Source organism: Achroia grisella, unplaced genomic scaffold (genome assembly GCF_030625045.1).
Source record: "Achroia grisella isolate CSIRO2021 unplaced genomic scaffold, CSIRO_AGI_Agris_v1 utg794, whole genome shotgun sequence".
In the NCBI taxonomy this organism is placed as follows: domain Eukaryota; kingdom Metazoa; phylum Arthropoda; class Insecta; order Lepidoptera; family Pyralidae; genus Achroia; species Achroia grisella.
The window spans coordinates 3761022-3778166 of record NW_026713026.1 but is presented as its reverse complement, the minus strand read 5'-3'; the positions used below and the strand labels follow the sequence as shown (position 1 = coordinate 3778166).

The following is a 17145-nucleotide window of genomic DNA, read 5'->3' as shown; positions in this document are numbered from 1 at the left end:
AAATAGTACAACGATAGAACTAAATTATATTAAAAAGCTTACAAAATAGTGAAACATATATTCTCCAACTACTAAACGTTGTTAATCATGTACCTTAGTCATATACTGTCATAATACAGAAGTCTTTCGTTCTTATCTTGAGATCATCACATATAACTTATCAGATTTCTTTAAGAAAATGTCATTAGATAAATATGAGATAGTATATATAATACACCAAATACTATAAGATGCCAGTGTCCGAGTAATAACCTGAAGCTCTCGTACAATATTAAGTAGTGAAAATGTTAGAAAAAATACTTTTATTATCTTTGCTCGTAGCAATATCTTGTACTAGCATAAAGGGAACTGACGATCAGGATTGGTGGGAGAAAACAATTTTTTATCAAATTTATCCAAGATCCTTTGCTGACAGCGATGGCGATGGAATTGGAGATCTTAAAGGTAAATAGTAATGTTTATTTATTAAATCTCCCGAATTTATTTAGTAAATGAGATAATTAATGAAAACTTATAATGAGATATATCTCTCTTTTAAATATCACCTTACTTATGTTTGTTGGTTATGTTGTTTTTTAATACTTCTTATAAAACATGTCAAGGAAACTGGTGATAACAGATTTTTTATGAAAGAAGTCCCAACAAATAATAAGGTAAAAATATTATTTTACCATTGACAATGATTCTGCCAGACCGTTAAACATGATTAATGTTATTGCTTTAGGAATTACGTCGAAATTAGAGTACGTTAAGGAACTTGGAGTTGACGCAATTTGGCTGTCACCAATTTTTCAATCACCAATGTATGACTTTGGGTATGATATCGCTGACTTTTATGCCATTCACGATGAATTTGGGACCATGGAAGATTTTGAAAATCTTATTGATAGGGCAACAGAATTTGGTAAGTAAATTAATACTGTATTGTAAAGTTACTGTGTTAAATTTTCATTTAGACATTTTATACTTGAAGTCAATATTTAGGTTACCGCTAATATTCAAGAAAAAAACTTGAAGTACAGTAGTTCTTATAATCATAAGATTTTTTTCTGATACAGACTTAAAAGTAGTTCTTGATCTCGTACCAAATCACACTTCCAATGAAAGCATATGGTTTCAAGAAGCACTCAAAGGTAATAAAAAGTACTACGATTACTTCATTTGGGAAGATGGAGTAATCGATGAAAATGGCAACAGACAACCTCCTAATAATTGGGTATGTAATAAATTCTTCAAATTATTATTACAGTATAAACATAGGTACATTGTATACAGGAAATAAATAACACAAGATTCAAAAGAAATTAACACAGTTCTATTATTTTTAGATAAGTCATTTTCGTGGTAGCATGTGGGAGTACAGAGAAGAAGTTGGTCAATATTATTTACATCAATTCGTTGTTGGACAACCAGATCTCAACTACCGCAATCCAGACGTTGTACAAGAAATGAAAGTAAGTTAAATATAACATAATTATTATATTGTTACTATCTATATAAAAGAGTAAACATGCTTCATGAAATATAGTTAAAATCTTATATATAAAATTCTCGTGTTACAGTTTTCGTTCCCATACTCCTCCGAAACGGCTTGACCGATTCTCAGAAATTTTGTGAGCGTATTGAGTAGGTCTGAGAATCGGCCAACATCTATTTTTCATCGCCCTAAATGTTAGGGGTAGTCCACCCCTAAATTTTTTTTTTTATTTTAAGGCAAAACAACGTTTGCCGGGACAGTTAGTAATGCTATAATTATTCTTATCTTTTAGGACATTATTCGTTTTTGGTTAAACAAAGGTGTTGCTGGATTTAGAGTAGATGCCATAAATTGTTTATTTGAAGTAGATAAAGAACTTTTTGGAGGAGTTTTTCCTGATGAACCACTATCAGGTAGAACTGATGTAGATCCAGAATCTCCTGATGTACTAGATCACATTTACACAAGAAATCAAAATGAAACTTACTATATGGTATATCAATGGAGAGATGTATTTGAAGAGGTAGCAGCGAGTGATGGATTAACTAGAGTTATGATGACAGAAGTATATGCTACAATTCAAGATGTTGTAAGGTATTATGGAGATGGCGAATTAGAAGGAGCTCACATGCCTTTCAATTTTGATCTAATCACTGATGTTGATAAAACAGCCTCTGCTGCAGACCTAAAGCGCGCTGTTGATAAATTTTTGACCTATAAACCGATAGATAAGCAAGCTAATTGGGTGGTATGTTAAAATTAATATCAATGAGTAAAACTAATTTATTAATATATAGTGCCAATGCTAATTATATGTTTATTGAATTTTAAGGTTGGAAATCACGATAGAAGTAGAATGGCTACAAGATTTGGTCCAGCATTAGTTGATGGAATTAACATGTTAGTCCTGTTACTTCCAGGAGTTGCAGTAACTTATATGGTATGTATCAAACAGTTAATCTATAGTTTTATTTCTTTTTGAATTCATTACGATTATCGTAACAGTGACTGTAACTTAAAGATATATATATATATATATATATATATATATATATATATTGATTCAATTAAAACACAATTAATTATATTAACGATAAAAATATTTTTTGACATTTTGTACATGTAGCATGATTTATTTTAGAGGTAGTTTGTTTATGACAATCTTATTAATTTATTATTTATGCTTATCTTATTACGCACAGCAGAAACGATATGCGTAGTTTAAAAATATTTTTTTTTTAAAATAAGCATAAATTTGCACAAAAAGGTTTATAGTGTGTATAGTTTTCATACATAGCTATAAATGATAAAGACATGTTACTTTAAATTTTATGACATTATAGGGTGAAGAGATTGGTATGGTAGATGGTTATGTCAGCTGGGAAGAAACTGTTGATCCTGCTGGTTGTAATACAAATGATCCTATTAACTATGTCTTATCATCAAGAGATCCAGAGCGCACTCCATTCCAATGGAATGCTGAAAAAAATGCTGGTAAAAACTTTAGCTTAAATTAAACAAAATTGATAATTTGTGCTATATTATTACTTTTGGATATCATGATATCGATCAGTGTAGTTATTATAATTATTTATGGGAAGATATTAATAGTACTAATAGCGAACATTAGTCTAATCTTCTAGTTCAAATTAATTCGGAGTCGTTATCTGAATCGTTACCCTATTAAACACAAGATAGTTGGGCTTGATATTGTAAATAAATCATATAAACCCTGGTCAGATAATTACTTGATACTATATGAGGACATTATTTATTCTTAAATAATTAGTGGATATAAAATTTTTTTATTAGTCTATCGTGTTGGATTTATTATAGATTGTGGTTATTTTATTTTACATAAACCATTTTATTTTATACCCAATTTTGGAAGCTAAAAAAACATTTTGTTGCAGTTCGTTATATTCGATTTAACTAATGAATCGAGTGTGAATACAAAATTACAGTTCAATTTGTTTAGAATAAATGTTTTATTATTCAGTTGAAAATTATTAGAACAAAAACATACCTACTTACAAATATTGCAACATAAGTTGTAAAGTTACATAAAATGCGAGTTAAAATAAATTGTGTAAACAGTGCTTTTTTTAAAAATCTTTTATTTTCTAGGTTTTTCCTCTGCTGATAAAACTTGGCTGCCAGTCGCTGACGGATATAAAACTTTAAATGTGGAGGTACAAAAAGATGCAGATAAATCACATCTGAAGGTATATCAGGCACTTGCTGAGCTTCGCCAAGACAATGTTTTCAGATATGGAAGTTTCGAGTCTCTTGCTCTTAATAATGACGTATTTGCATTCAAAAGGTATTCTTGTTATCAAATCTAAACAATTATTCATATTATATTTTAAATTTTAAAATTAATAAACAAAATTAAAATTTTATTACGAATAAAAATTTTAATATTAATTTCTTTAAAATTTCTGGTATACTTTTTTTTAAATAAATCATTGAAATCAGTCATACCTTAATATTAAACTTGTCATATTATTTACATTTTAAAATCATTATTAACTTTTGAAGTAAATTTTATTAAGTTCTGATACTACATATTATATATAACTATAAATATTTATTTATAACTTTGAAACTTTTCATTAATATATGAAAGAAGGAATATGTAGCGACTATTTTTGAAATTATCATTACTTATTTTCAGATTGTATCGGGGAAATATCTATATAGTTGTAGTTAACATGCGTGATACTGAATATGAAGTAGACCTGACCTATTTTGAAAACGTCTTTGGTATTGTGCGAGTTGTATTATCAAGTGTTGAGTCCTCTAAAAATAAAGGGTGAGTGATGAATTGCTTAGAAATTCTAATGCTTATGATATTGTAGAATTATCACAAATTGTTTTAATTATAATACTGTCTATTTGAGACAAGTCTATTTGATATAGTTTAGTTTTTGTTCTAAATGTATGCAATATTTAGAACAAAAACCAAACTATATCAGATAGAATATACTTTATCTATACAATATTTATCTATAATCTTATCCTTATGTTATTAAGCAATATGTTATTACATATATACATTTTGTTTTTGATACGAAACAGTGCATATTATGTATATAAGTTTAAAACTTACTTTGGCAGAGATTGACCATCAAAATCTTGCATCCAATTTATTAGCAATCAACTAATCAAAATCGTGTTTTATTATATGTATTAGTGCTACTACTAAAGCTATCTAAACGCGAAACATTAGAAAAATATTTGAGTACATGCAATTATCAACCTCCAAGGTTTTCTTAAGTTGTGTTATAGATACTAGACTACTGATAAATATATATTAGATACAAAATTTTTGTAAATGCACATATAATGTACATAGAAAATACCCATACAGGTGCGAACTATTATACTAACGAATATAAATATTTGTATCGTGCATGAAATGGAACCTGCGACCGCATGTAAGGCGGTAATATACCGCTACACCACCGAAGCCGCAAAATAAGTAATAAAATTACCTTTTTTTGCAGGGATACATTCAGGGCTGCATCCGTTCCCGTGGCTGGTTATGAAGGAATAGTTTTACGATCGAAACGTTGGTTTATTTAATATAATTATGAGTTATATAATTTTCATAGATTTTAATAGAATATCATATTATTATTCAATTTAGTTGGTTTGTAATTTATAAATAACAATAAAAATGTTACAAAATTGAAATTATTGCAGATTCATTTTTCTGTGTTCCTATGACTTCAACCCGTATGTAGTCTTATGTTTCGATTTAAAAGGAAGGTTTATATCTATAATGCATGTATACAGAATATTGTATAGAAAAGAATATTAAATATCCTACACTAAGCCGTGATAGTAAAAAAATTGTAATACATCCATGAAAAATCGGGGCGAGTAGCTAGTTGAGATTATATAACAATAATGCTGCACTGCTATTTAATTACATTTTGTGCCTACTATCAATGTTTGAAATTTCGGTAATCTATTAGAAATGCTAAAATCGAATCAAAATGATCATTAATTGATCCCTGTCATTAGCTTAGTTTGATTACACATTCGCTTTATGCACTGTATGTTATTAACATGTTATTTATTCTACAATAGAGAGTTTAAGCATATTAAGGAATATCCGCTTTGATTTAAAATGGTGGACAGTGGATTAGGATAGGTAAATGAGATTGTTTATCCCATTTACCTATCCTAATCCACTGTATACATATATAATAAAAACTACAGTAGTTACAGAATAACTACGATAATAATAGCCTATGTCTTCGTCGAAATTTAGAATTCTTTGGTCGCATCGCCTGCAAGGAACAGTTGATGATGACAACCAAGGTAGATGTCAAACGTCTTAGAGTCCGCTTAAATCGGCTCATCGCTGAACGCCACGATTCATAATGCTATCCATTATGGAAAAGATCGACATAGATGGAGAACTCCTCTATGTATGTCAGTCTTTTGCATAAAGGAGAGCAAGTAATTCTGAGAGCCCGTCACGACCCTCGCGTATGAGTTTTTCTCGGACTTGAGGAGCAGGGTGTGGACGATAATAACACGTTGCATTAAATGTGTGGTATCGCGAATAATGAAATAATTGTTTATATAATTGATATGCCAAGCTTATGATATACTTGAGGGTAAGTTATCATGTGACGCCTGTGATACCAGTCATGCGTTTCTTTTTAAATTATGCCTCCTATCTTATAACTCACACTATAATCAAAATGCACATTAAAATCAAGCGGCTTGATGGCTGAAATAGTGATTGAGATACCCACATTCAGGACCTCTGGCAAATTTCATATTTCCTCTTGCTTCATTCATTAGTATATTTTCGTTAGTGCTATTAGTGGCTTTAAGTTTGGTACCGTCTTTACAAACTTGCTTATGATTGAAAAAGATATAACTTGCTGAAATTTCCATGAGTAATATTACTACTAACTTTATTAATTTTAATTGATAACTAGTATTATTTAAATTATTAGAAATATGAATATGTATATATATATTCTGGCCGATCTTTTAGACTAAAGTTTATCGTAAGTGAATCACTTGATGGTGACAAACATTGGCATTTATATTGAACCTTTAATATTTAAGTATATACCGGAATCTATAGAAGCTATAAACCAAAGTTGTAGTTTTAATCTGTCTGTTTTCTCGATTACTTTTTCTAAATTACATAATGGATTTCGATGTGGTTTTCACTATCTACGAAAATTCTTCAGGTAATCTTAAATATAAACATGCATTACAGTTATATGACTTTTGACATATTATACAGGAGGCGCATCTCTACTAATGTATGTTTCAGAATTTCATACGCAAATAGTATTAGCAAATTCTATATTGGATTGGCTGTACAAAATTTTGCAATCGTATACTCAGTGAAGTAAAAAAATAATACATACCTAAATAATGAACTCCAATATATGTTTCTTTGATAAAATTGTTTTGTATCTAACAAATAAGCTAATGTTACTGCTATTATTATTTCTGAACAAAAGGTCTCTTGAAATTTAACCTTTTTTGATATTGTAATGGTTTGTATAATTTAACAAAAATGTATTCATGGAGTTTTTTTTTTCAATAGGTATTAATGAAATGAAATATGCAGAATACGCTGGACCACCAGAGGAGGATGGTATACTAGGGCCATCTCCACACTGTTACCCCTTGGACTTGAATTGCTAGCAATGTAGATACTACTAACAATTCTCTTACCCATTTGTATATTAAAAGTATCTTCATATATATGATATATAGATGACAGATAGATTACGGTAATGTTTACCATTAGATGAGCCGTATTCTTTTTTGCCATCGTCGTAGTATAAAGAAAAGATATATATACCTAGTTTTACTGACATACGAGCACGTACTGTTAATGTACTATTAATGCACTGTAATGAGGTTGAGTGTCTTTATCGTCTTCTCAGCTGTAACAAGAACTAGTTATTATCCGCAAAAAAATTCGCTTTCCCTTAAATCTTATTACGACAAAAGGCCTGAAATAATTTTGATTTCAATTTTGTTTCAAATAAACTGCAATTACTCATCGTGGTTGTTGCGAAAGTATTTTTTTTTATACGATACGATAAATAAAAATGCCTATTTGAGCTAATAAAATATGTAATTCATGTTTTGTTGATTCTGAAAATTAAAATTGGTATAATTGATAGACCATACCGTAGATCTCATTGGATGCAAGACGAATGATCCTATTAACTACTGAACTACATCCAGAGGCCCAGAAAGAACACCCTCCCTATAAAATATGAATTTAAAAATGAATCTGTATTATTGCCAACAATATTTCAAAATAATACGATATATATACCTGAGTTTTTTGTCAGTTCTTCTAATCTCGAAAGCATTCCGAATTGTCGATAGATTTGGCATATCATAAGAGTCTGTAATAGATGCACATGAATAAATATATATTTTGATTTGATTTGAATTTTTATATACTTCCGATTTGAATTTTTATATACATGAATTTTTTTTAGAATCTTCTATCGAGATTGAAATAACACATTCATATCCGCTCTATTATAATATTAAAAAGTGTATTAGTAAAAGAATATTGATGGTTAGTGTAATAACATTGTTGTTTACCTTTTACGGACTCCATCTACGGAATTGAATTGTATCGATTATCTCGCTGTTGGTAAGACGAGGTTGCGATAAAAAGCCACTTGGGATATTTTAATCCATTTATCAATATGTTTTCTATCTACATCTAATCTGAAGATTTTCCAGCATAAATAAAAGACGTGCACGAACGACGAACTATTACCTTCAAACCATCACGAGGTAAGGTTTAATACATTGTTATTATCTTGTGAAAATATAAAATTTATTTAAAAAGTATTATATATACTCGTACGTAAATTATGTATGTGGGAAATTATATAAAAAACTACATATTATTTTATTACTATTTGTCAGATATAAAGTAAAAAGAACAATTTGTTTTTAAATGTTTAAATTAAATATAGAATTAATATTATTCATTCTTAATTTGGTGGACAAATAGAAGTTTAATAAAATATTCTAATATTAATTGTTATAGATTCTGGAAAATGAAGATATATTCGATTTTTCCACTGCTTCTCCTCTTGGGGTATGTTAAAACCCAAGAAAGAGAACTAGAATGGTGGGAAACAACAATTTTCTATCAGATATACCCCAGATCTTTTAAAGATAGCGATGGTGATGGAATTGGAGATTTGAATGGTAAGTATCACAAAAACTGCTCTGATAGTTTTAGATACTATCAATATTGATTTGAAATTAGCAATATATCATCGTAAAACTTTTACAGGAATTACTGAGAATCTAGAATATCTAAAGGAACTTGGCGTTGGTGCAACTTGGCTATCCCCAATTTTCAAATCACCAATGTATGACTTCGGGTACGATATATCCGATTTCTACGACATACAGGATGAATACGGAACTATGGAAGATTTTGAGCGACTCATTGCCAAAGCAAACGAATTAGGTAAAAATATAATTTCATATTGTATTTTTACTACTGCAGTCTACATAAATTTTATGTAATTTATATTTCTTCTGCAGATATTAAAATAGTACTTGATTTCGTTCCAAACCATGGAAGCAATGAAAGTGTATGGTTCGAAGAAGCACTGAAAGGTCATGAAAAATATTTAGATTATTTTGTTTGGGAAGATGGTGTAGTAGACGAAAATGGAGATTTACAACCGCCTAATAATTGGGTAAGTGACTATTTTTTGGTTCACTAAAAAGTCCCTCAAAGATTTGTTCTTAATATGCACCTACTTCTATATATAAAATTTTTAACAGAATAGTGTCTTCCGTAAGAGTGCATGGGAGTACAGAGAAGAAGTAGGCAAATATTATTTACATCAATTTGTTATTGGTCAACCTGATCTCAACTACCGTAATCCTGATGTGGTTGAAGAAATGAAAAATATCATACGTTTCTGGTTAGAAAAAGGTGTTGCTGGCTTTAGAGTAGATGCTATCTCGCATTTGTTTGAAGTAGACAAGGAATTATATGGTGGAAAATATCCGGATGAGCCACTATCAGGAGACTTAAATGCTGATCCGTTAAGCTACAGTTACTTGTCGCATATTTACACAATTGACCAAGATGAGACTTTTGACATGGTGTATCAATGGAGGGAAGTACTCGATGAATTTAAAGAAAAAGATGGCGTAAGCAGAGTTATGATGACGGAAGCTTACTCTAGTCCACAAATCACTATGAGATACTTTGGTAAAGATGAACGCGAAGGTTCTCAGATGCCGTTCAACTTCGTACTTATAACAGACGTCAATGGTGATTCAACGGCTGCAGAAGTAAAATATGCTCTTGATAAATTTTTAACATTCAAGCCTATCGACAAACTTGCGAACTGGGTGGTATGCATTATTACTGATTTATTTATTTATTGAACTAAATATTACGATTTAATATATCATATATATTTTTATAAATATTATTTTAGGCTGGCAATCATGACAATAACAGAGTTGCATCAAGATTTAGTCCAGAATTAGTTGATGGCATTAATATGATTATACATCTACTTCCTGGAATTGCTGTTACGTATATGGTTGGTATTTTTATTTGATATTGTAACGCAGTCACTTAAAAAATATTTATTTTAACAAGATAATATTATTAGGGTGAAGAAATTGGTATGGTTGATGGATTTGTGAGCTGGGAAGATACCGTGGACCCCAGTGGATGCAACACAGATGACCCTATCAATTACTGGACTGCTTCCAGAGACCCAGAGAGAACGCCATTCCAGTGGAATTCTGATAAAAATGCAGGTACGGTAGATGATAAAGAAAGAACAGAACATAGAGACAAACAAATATTCTGTTTAGACCTTCAGGAAATAATTTTTATTTCGTCCGCAGGATTTTCTACCGGAGATAAGACATGGCTTCCCGTTGCTGATGGATATGAAACTTTGAATGTCGAAGTACAAAGAGCGATAGAGAGATCACATCTTAACGTATACAAGACCCTTGCATTGTTGCGAACAGAATCTGCCTTTAGATATGGTAGATACGAATCTGTTGCCATTAATTCTGATATTTTTGCATTTAGAAGGTAAATATCTGTTTACACATTTATTAAGGTATAAGTGTTCTATCTTCTTGTCTATGTATTTACTATATGTTCCTAACTTGGGTTAAATTTATGAATCTTATCTGATTGAGTTTATTTTCAATTTTAAGTTATCATAGATTAAGAATTTTATTTGTAGTCCCTTAGCATAATGATATTAAGAAACAAACTAATAGGAGCACGGGCCATATGTCTACGAAATAAAAAATGGTATAAGTGTAATAAGGCGATGGCACCATAACCTGATACAGATACGAAAATGTAATTATTTTGTTAACGCAGTGGTATATACATTTACGCGTGTACAGGCCACAAAACCAACTTCAATATATAACGATATATACATAGGCATGTATATCAATACGCCTTTGTAAATATAACCCAAAAATTACTAGTTAGTTCTTGATTAAATTTATTTGGTACCATATGACACATACCAGTTATATATATATAATGTGGTTCACTCAGTAAAAAGTTCTGAGTTAAACTGTAATAAAATGGACTTGAGAAGTTTCTGCTATTGAAATCAGTTGAAAAGAAGCGCGAGTAGAAAAACTGGACGAACGTGACAAATTATTTTTTTTAAGGTATTTTATTCATTACATTTTTTAAATGTAACATCAATAGAATTTCTATCTATTTGGATAATTTGCTCATGATATAAAGAAATTTGTGAATATTTTGACAGATATCATAATTTTATCAATTGATAAACATATTCCATTCAAAGTTGTTTTTCGTTGTTGTCAACAAGCAACTGTCCACTCTACGTATCTAAGTGATGGTTATGTAATAGTAATGAAGTGTTGGCTATCTTTTTTTAAAGATTTATAGGTTAAGAGGCCTATCTCTTAATTCTCTAAATGCCATTTGTTCAGATAAAATGTATTCTGCCAACGTATGAGTGGTATATGGTGGTATATCCATACTACAGTTGATGTACATAGGCGACGGTTACCAAATACTACAGAAGAATCGTTAACTTCAATTATATAGCAAAAAGAAAGTATATATACAAAATTAAAAATATAATATAATTATAACTACTTTAATAATTATTTGAAAATTATTCGACTTCGATTGTCGAATAATCTTCAAATAATTATCATCTTATAGTTGATAAAAAAAGTATAACACAATTCCAATTTAAATAATTTAAATTACAGATGGCACAATGACGTGATCTACGTAGTAATAGTAAACCTTAGAAATGAATCGTATACTATCGATTTGACATATTTCGAAAATGTTGTTGGTCAGTTAGAAGTGGTTGTGAGCAATATACAGTCACCGAAAACAGCTGGGTAAGTCTACAAAAAAACTTCGTTATATCAGTACATGTACATATACACAGTATATGTAGTTTTAATTTTAAATAGAGTTACTAGTTATATATATTCTCTAATTACTATTACCGTATTAATATAATAGTAGTATAGTAATATATATATATATATATATAAATCGAAGTATATAAGTAATCATTATAAGGATATATTAGGTAAAACAGTCTAATATTAGATTTTCTTATATTTAAATATTAGCTAAATAATTAAAAAAAATACTCCCACATTTTATATTTATAAATGAACAAAATGTACTTGTGTATTATTTACTAGATAATAAACAGACTGAATAAGCTTTTTCTAATTTTCAGAGAAGCGCTGGAGGCGAACGTCGTTGATATAATTGGATACGAATCTTTAGTGTTGAGAGTACTTTAAAAAACTATGCGAGCATTATTAAACAGTGTATAATTTTAATTAATTATGTTAAAGTTATGAGATCTAAAATAAATTCTTTTGAACTTGAACTCTTTTAAATATCACTTTTATGCTAGCTAGTCGCTCCGGCTTCAACGAGTGTACATTTATTATATATAAACCTTCCTCTTGAATCACTTTATCTATTTAAGAAACCGCTTCAAAATCCGTTATTTAAGATTTAAGCATACATAAGGACAGACAGCGACAGCGACTTTATTTTGTACTATGTAATGACGATGATGATACACATTGGATTTATTATTTGATATTAATCCTTATATTAAATCATTTTGATGCCGCCCAACCTCCTCTGTTAATGACGTAGGAAATGTGGTTGCTAGATGCTAGCATAAACACGTTACAGACACAAATTATAAATACAATATTAGGAGCAGAATATGAAATAATTATACGTAATTAAGACAATCTGCTCCGTAGATATCCCATCCATATACTGAAAGCTTCGCATTTGCACAGATCTAAATATATATTTAATTTATGTAAAAATTATCAATATAAACGTAATGTGTGTCAGTTCAGGTTCCTGCTGTATTCTCAGAAATAGAAATAGAAATAGAAATAATCTTTATTCAAATAAATTCATTACAAGCACTTTTGAATAGTCATATTTGATTCTATCACTCATTCGGAATGCAGATTCATCACAAGAAGAATGAGCAAGAAACTTGTGTGTTGCTCAGGTGATAGAGATTTGTTATAATACAAAAACAGTGATATATTTAGCTCATCAGACATCGAATTAAACTTAGCAAGTCAACTTAAGGCGATTAATATGATGCATACTGTTATCAAAATAACTTTGACTAACTTATCCGAAAATTGTAGTCAAAAGTATAAAGTAAAATACTTATAATTATTAATTTCTCTTTCTAATTGATAATGCTAATAATGTTACGATGCTTATGCCGGATGGGATAGCCAGATGGGATGGGATGGGCTATCCCATCCGGCCTAAGCATCGTAACGGTGTTATTTTTTTCTAATTTCATTAATTGAATGTATTTTCTTATTCTTATTATATTCACATGAGAAATTAACATTTTGCTAATATTGTATTTGGACATGTAAAAGCTTTACATATTAGGCAAACAAACACATTACTGTAAAATTATCTTCAAAACAACCCATTAACGCCTCATTGCCGACTTGATACTTATACCGCATAGATATTACCCATCTGACGAGTGTGGTAAACAAATTCCACTTGCATTTACGAATGTTTTTCTCGTATTTGCTTCGTACTATATTTTGAAAACGATACGGTTTTAACGATATATTTTATTCTTAATTTTCAACGTAAATAATTGTTTGCTAAGCATATTAATACATAACTTTATGAGAATTTTAAAGTTGCAAGTTTGTCTATTTTACCTTTGTGTATTTTGAATTAAAAATAAAGTTTAATGCTTAACATATAGTTATATAAAATTCAGAACTAACGAATTATCAAAATAGAAAACTTTGAAATTAATAGAGAGACTCTGTAACTTAATTGTAAATTTACAAAATATTACACATACTGTATGTGCGCCAAATGTGTAATGAATTCTTTTACATAGGTTTGTAAACAAAGGGTGAAATTATTACAAACACGGTACTTTATTCATATTAGGTATGTAGATAATATATGTAGATATACAGAACATTAAAATAGATAAGTCTTGTTGTAAAGTTTACTAAGCAGTGAGTACCTACCTACCTACCAACTACCTACCTACTCTCATGGTGCTTTCTCTGTGTAGGTATATGCAATAGGGCTTCATTTGTGTTTATGAATTATGCATAAAGCATACTCGGGGGATGAGATTTGGGCGACGAGATGTCGAGGCATTATTTTGAATAGAGACCTATTTTGAATGTACCTTAAGGATAACTCTTTAGTATATGAAAAAAGCTTACTTAAATTTTCAATCAAACTAATATTGAAACGAATATAAAGAACAAAGTGTGAATGATTATTATCAAGTGATATTTTTATGTTTTGATTACTATTTCCTACTAATTAACATATGAAACGTCGAGAGATGTAAATGCTTTATTTGCCACTGTTACCTGCAACTTCGTCCGCGTGAAAATAAATAGAAAGTAGCTATAGTTATTCCTTAGCTTATTCCTTTCCTTCCTTCCTTAGTTATAACAATAACTATCTGCCAGGGAAGTTCCACAAATAAGTAGGATAGGTAACTTTTTTTATGTTGTGAAAATCTGTTAATTTTAACATTACAAACTTTTAATCAAATGTTTTTTAAATAAAATTGAAGTGTTTAAATTTTATTTACTTGTATACATAAAATTATTGAGGCTATAAAATTATTTCGATAACACAAAAATAAATAATGTTCAAAGTGGAAATGGATGTAGAATGTAAGAAGTATGACTCTTGATCATTCGAAGAAACTATGCAGCAAGTCCCATAACAAGCCTTTAGAAGCGAAGCCTATATTTGTTTAGATTCCTAAACCGTCTTCATATAATAGTAAGAAGACAGAAATACGGTACTTTTATACAACTTACACTTAAGTATATATAATACTAATTTTATCCTTTGCTATGTTCCTACGTTGTAAACAGGAGACTGACTCATTTCCGTTATAGAAACTAGGCGAATTAAACCACGGATATAATGAAGGTAGTAAAATAGTAAAACATATAATCCTTAAATACTTTGATGAAACTAATTGTATTTGGAAAATTAATAAGTTCTGAGGAAGCTCTGAAAGCTAAGCTGAGGGTGTTTACCTTTTGATCCTTAATTAAATAACTAAACAATGTTGAAAAGCCCTGCGGGTTAGGAGTGGGCCTGGGTACTTATTTTATAGCCGAGCTTTAGTTATGAAGTGTGATGAGCTAGATCTATGAGTATAATTTGATTTTTTGTACGTTTTTAAATGTTAGAAAGTGATTTTCAGCATATTTTTAAACAAACGTGACGTTAGAAAGGTTTTATTCTTGTATTAGTTATAGTTGACTTAGATTTAGGTTGTCTTTTAATTGTATTTTTAATTAGTATCTGTGGATTAAGATACAGCATCTGTATGTATGTATTTAATTATAGGAGCCAACAGAATATCAGCGCTGCAGACTTATCTGTAGCTTCATGCTGAGTTGGTTGCCTCTTCATCATTGCGACACATAAAGCCACCTCCATTTTTATTTTATATTGTAATATTATATTTCTGCATTATTTAATTTGTAAACTTTATTACTATTTATAAAATGTATCTCCTGTATGCAATTGTTGATTCCATATGTGTAATTGTTGAATAAAGAATTTATCTATCTATCTATATTAAATAGCGAAAGAAGCTGTTTACATGTAGAATAAGGTGAGACAAATATACCCACGCAAACTACTTTGTACTTTCGCATTTTATATCTGTTTCGTCATTCTTTTATCTGTCTGTCATTTTGCATATCAAGTTCCAGTTTACGGAGCATAATTTATATGAATAAATTATGATAATCAACGAGATATCAATATCTGGCAAGTTTAATTTGTAAACATCTACTCAATGTTGAAATATAAATTATTCATTGTATTGTATCTGTTGTAGCTTTGAATTAATATTGTGAAGTTCAATAAGCCTCTTGACTTTATGGCTTAGACAGTTGGTTAATTGAGGCAGACATAGGTAATCTATCGAATTACTAACTACGATTATGTAAACAGTTGGTTTAGATGGCTCAATCTATTGTTGTCAGTAGGCAGTGGTGCCTTATCAACGCCCATTGTTACAACATTTTGGTGTACGACACGATATCCTACAATTGACGGCCTCGGTGATCTAGCGATTAAGCACATCGTTTTACATTCGATGGACGCGGGTTGGATTTCTCGCACAAACATTTGTATTTATCAGTATAATTGTTTATGTCGGTCTGGGTGTTTTGGTGGTGGTATGTATATTATGCATGAATTTACAAAAAATATATATATGTATTTGTATCAGTTGTCTAGTAACCATAACACAAGCTTTGCTTAGCTTGGGACTAGACGGCGCTTACAGCTTCCATTATTTGATGGTATCCGTTGTCTAGCGGTTTAACATACCGCTTTACTTACGATGGTTGCGGGTTCGATTTCTCGCGCGGTACAAATATTAGTATTCATGAGTATGATTGTCTGTGTCGGTCTGGCTGTTTCTGTATGTGTAATATTTATGTATTCACGAAAAAAAAAATTTTTATCAGTTGTCTAGTACACATAACACAAGCTTTAGCTAGCTCAACTTGGATCTAAATGGCGCCGTGTGAATAGTCCTGAGATAAAAAAACTTCCATTATTTCATACTCAGATCCCACCCTTGTAATGGAAACAGCTGTGCAATTACAGCTGCTTTTATTTGATATTTGGTCAGTTCTATAAAGTACTACAGTATTTTGTACACCTAATATGTGTGATAAAAATACACTATGAAATAATGATATATTACTATTATATACTATTTTTTTATAAATGGAAGGTTTCGCCTACGGGATATTAATAAAAGATGATTAGTATGAGGATAAAGCCAGATCGATTACTGCATTATGATGAATTTCACCAAGAGTTAATTATAATGATTACTACAGGGGACAATGTGGAGGTCAACCTGCATGGTACAATAATAGTAATGAAACCACTAATGCATTGTGATGAATTTCACCAAGATTTAATTATAATGATTACTACAGAGGACAATGTGGAGATCAACCTGCATGGTACAATGATAGTAATGAAGGCACTAATGCATTGTGATGAATTGCACCAA

General features: G+C 30.1%; 2 protein-coding genes across 5 annotated transcripts in view; one reads left to right on the top strand and one right to left on the bottom strand.

Moving 5' to 3' along the window:
- Positions 1 to 17145, bottom strand: part of LOC131851591 (dual specificity calcium/calmodulin-dependent 3',5'-cyclic nucleotide phosphodiesterase 1) — a 377466-nt gene that overhangs the window by 117701 nt on the left and 242620 nt on the right. The window lies entirely within an intron of this gene.
- On the top strand, positions 285 to 12331 carry LOC131851677 (uncharacterized). Its single transcript, XM_059202208.1, has 20 exons — positions 285 to 444; positions 725 to 904; positions 1059 to 1216; positions 1329 to 1454; positions 1770 to 2225; positions 2310 to 2417; positions 2821 to 2971; positions 3605 to 3800; positions 4155 to 4292; positions 4987 to 5051; positions 6759 to 6777; positions 8550 to 8713; positions 8802 to 8981; positions 9059 to 9216; positions 9305 to 9886; positions 9973 to 10080; positions 10153 to 10303; positions 10394 to 10589; positions 11774 to 11911; positions 12265 to 12331. Exons 1-20 carry the CDS (start codon positions 285 to 287, stop codon positions 12329 to 12331), a joined length of 3501 nt encoding a protein of 1166 aa, XP_059058191.1.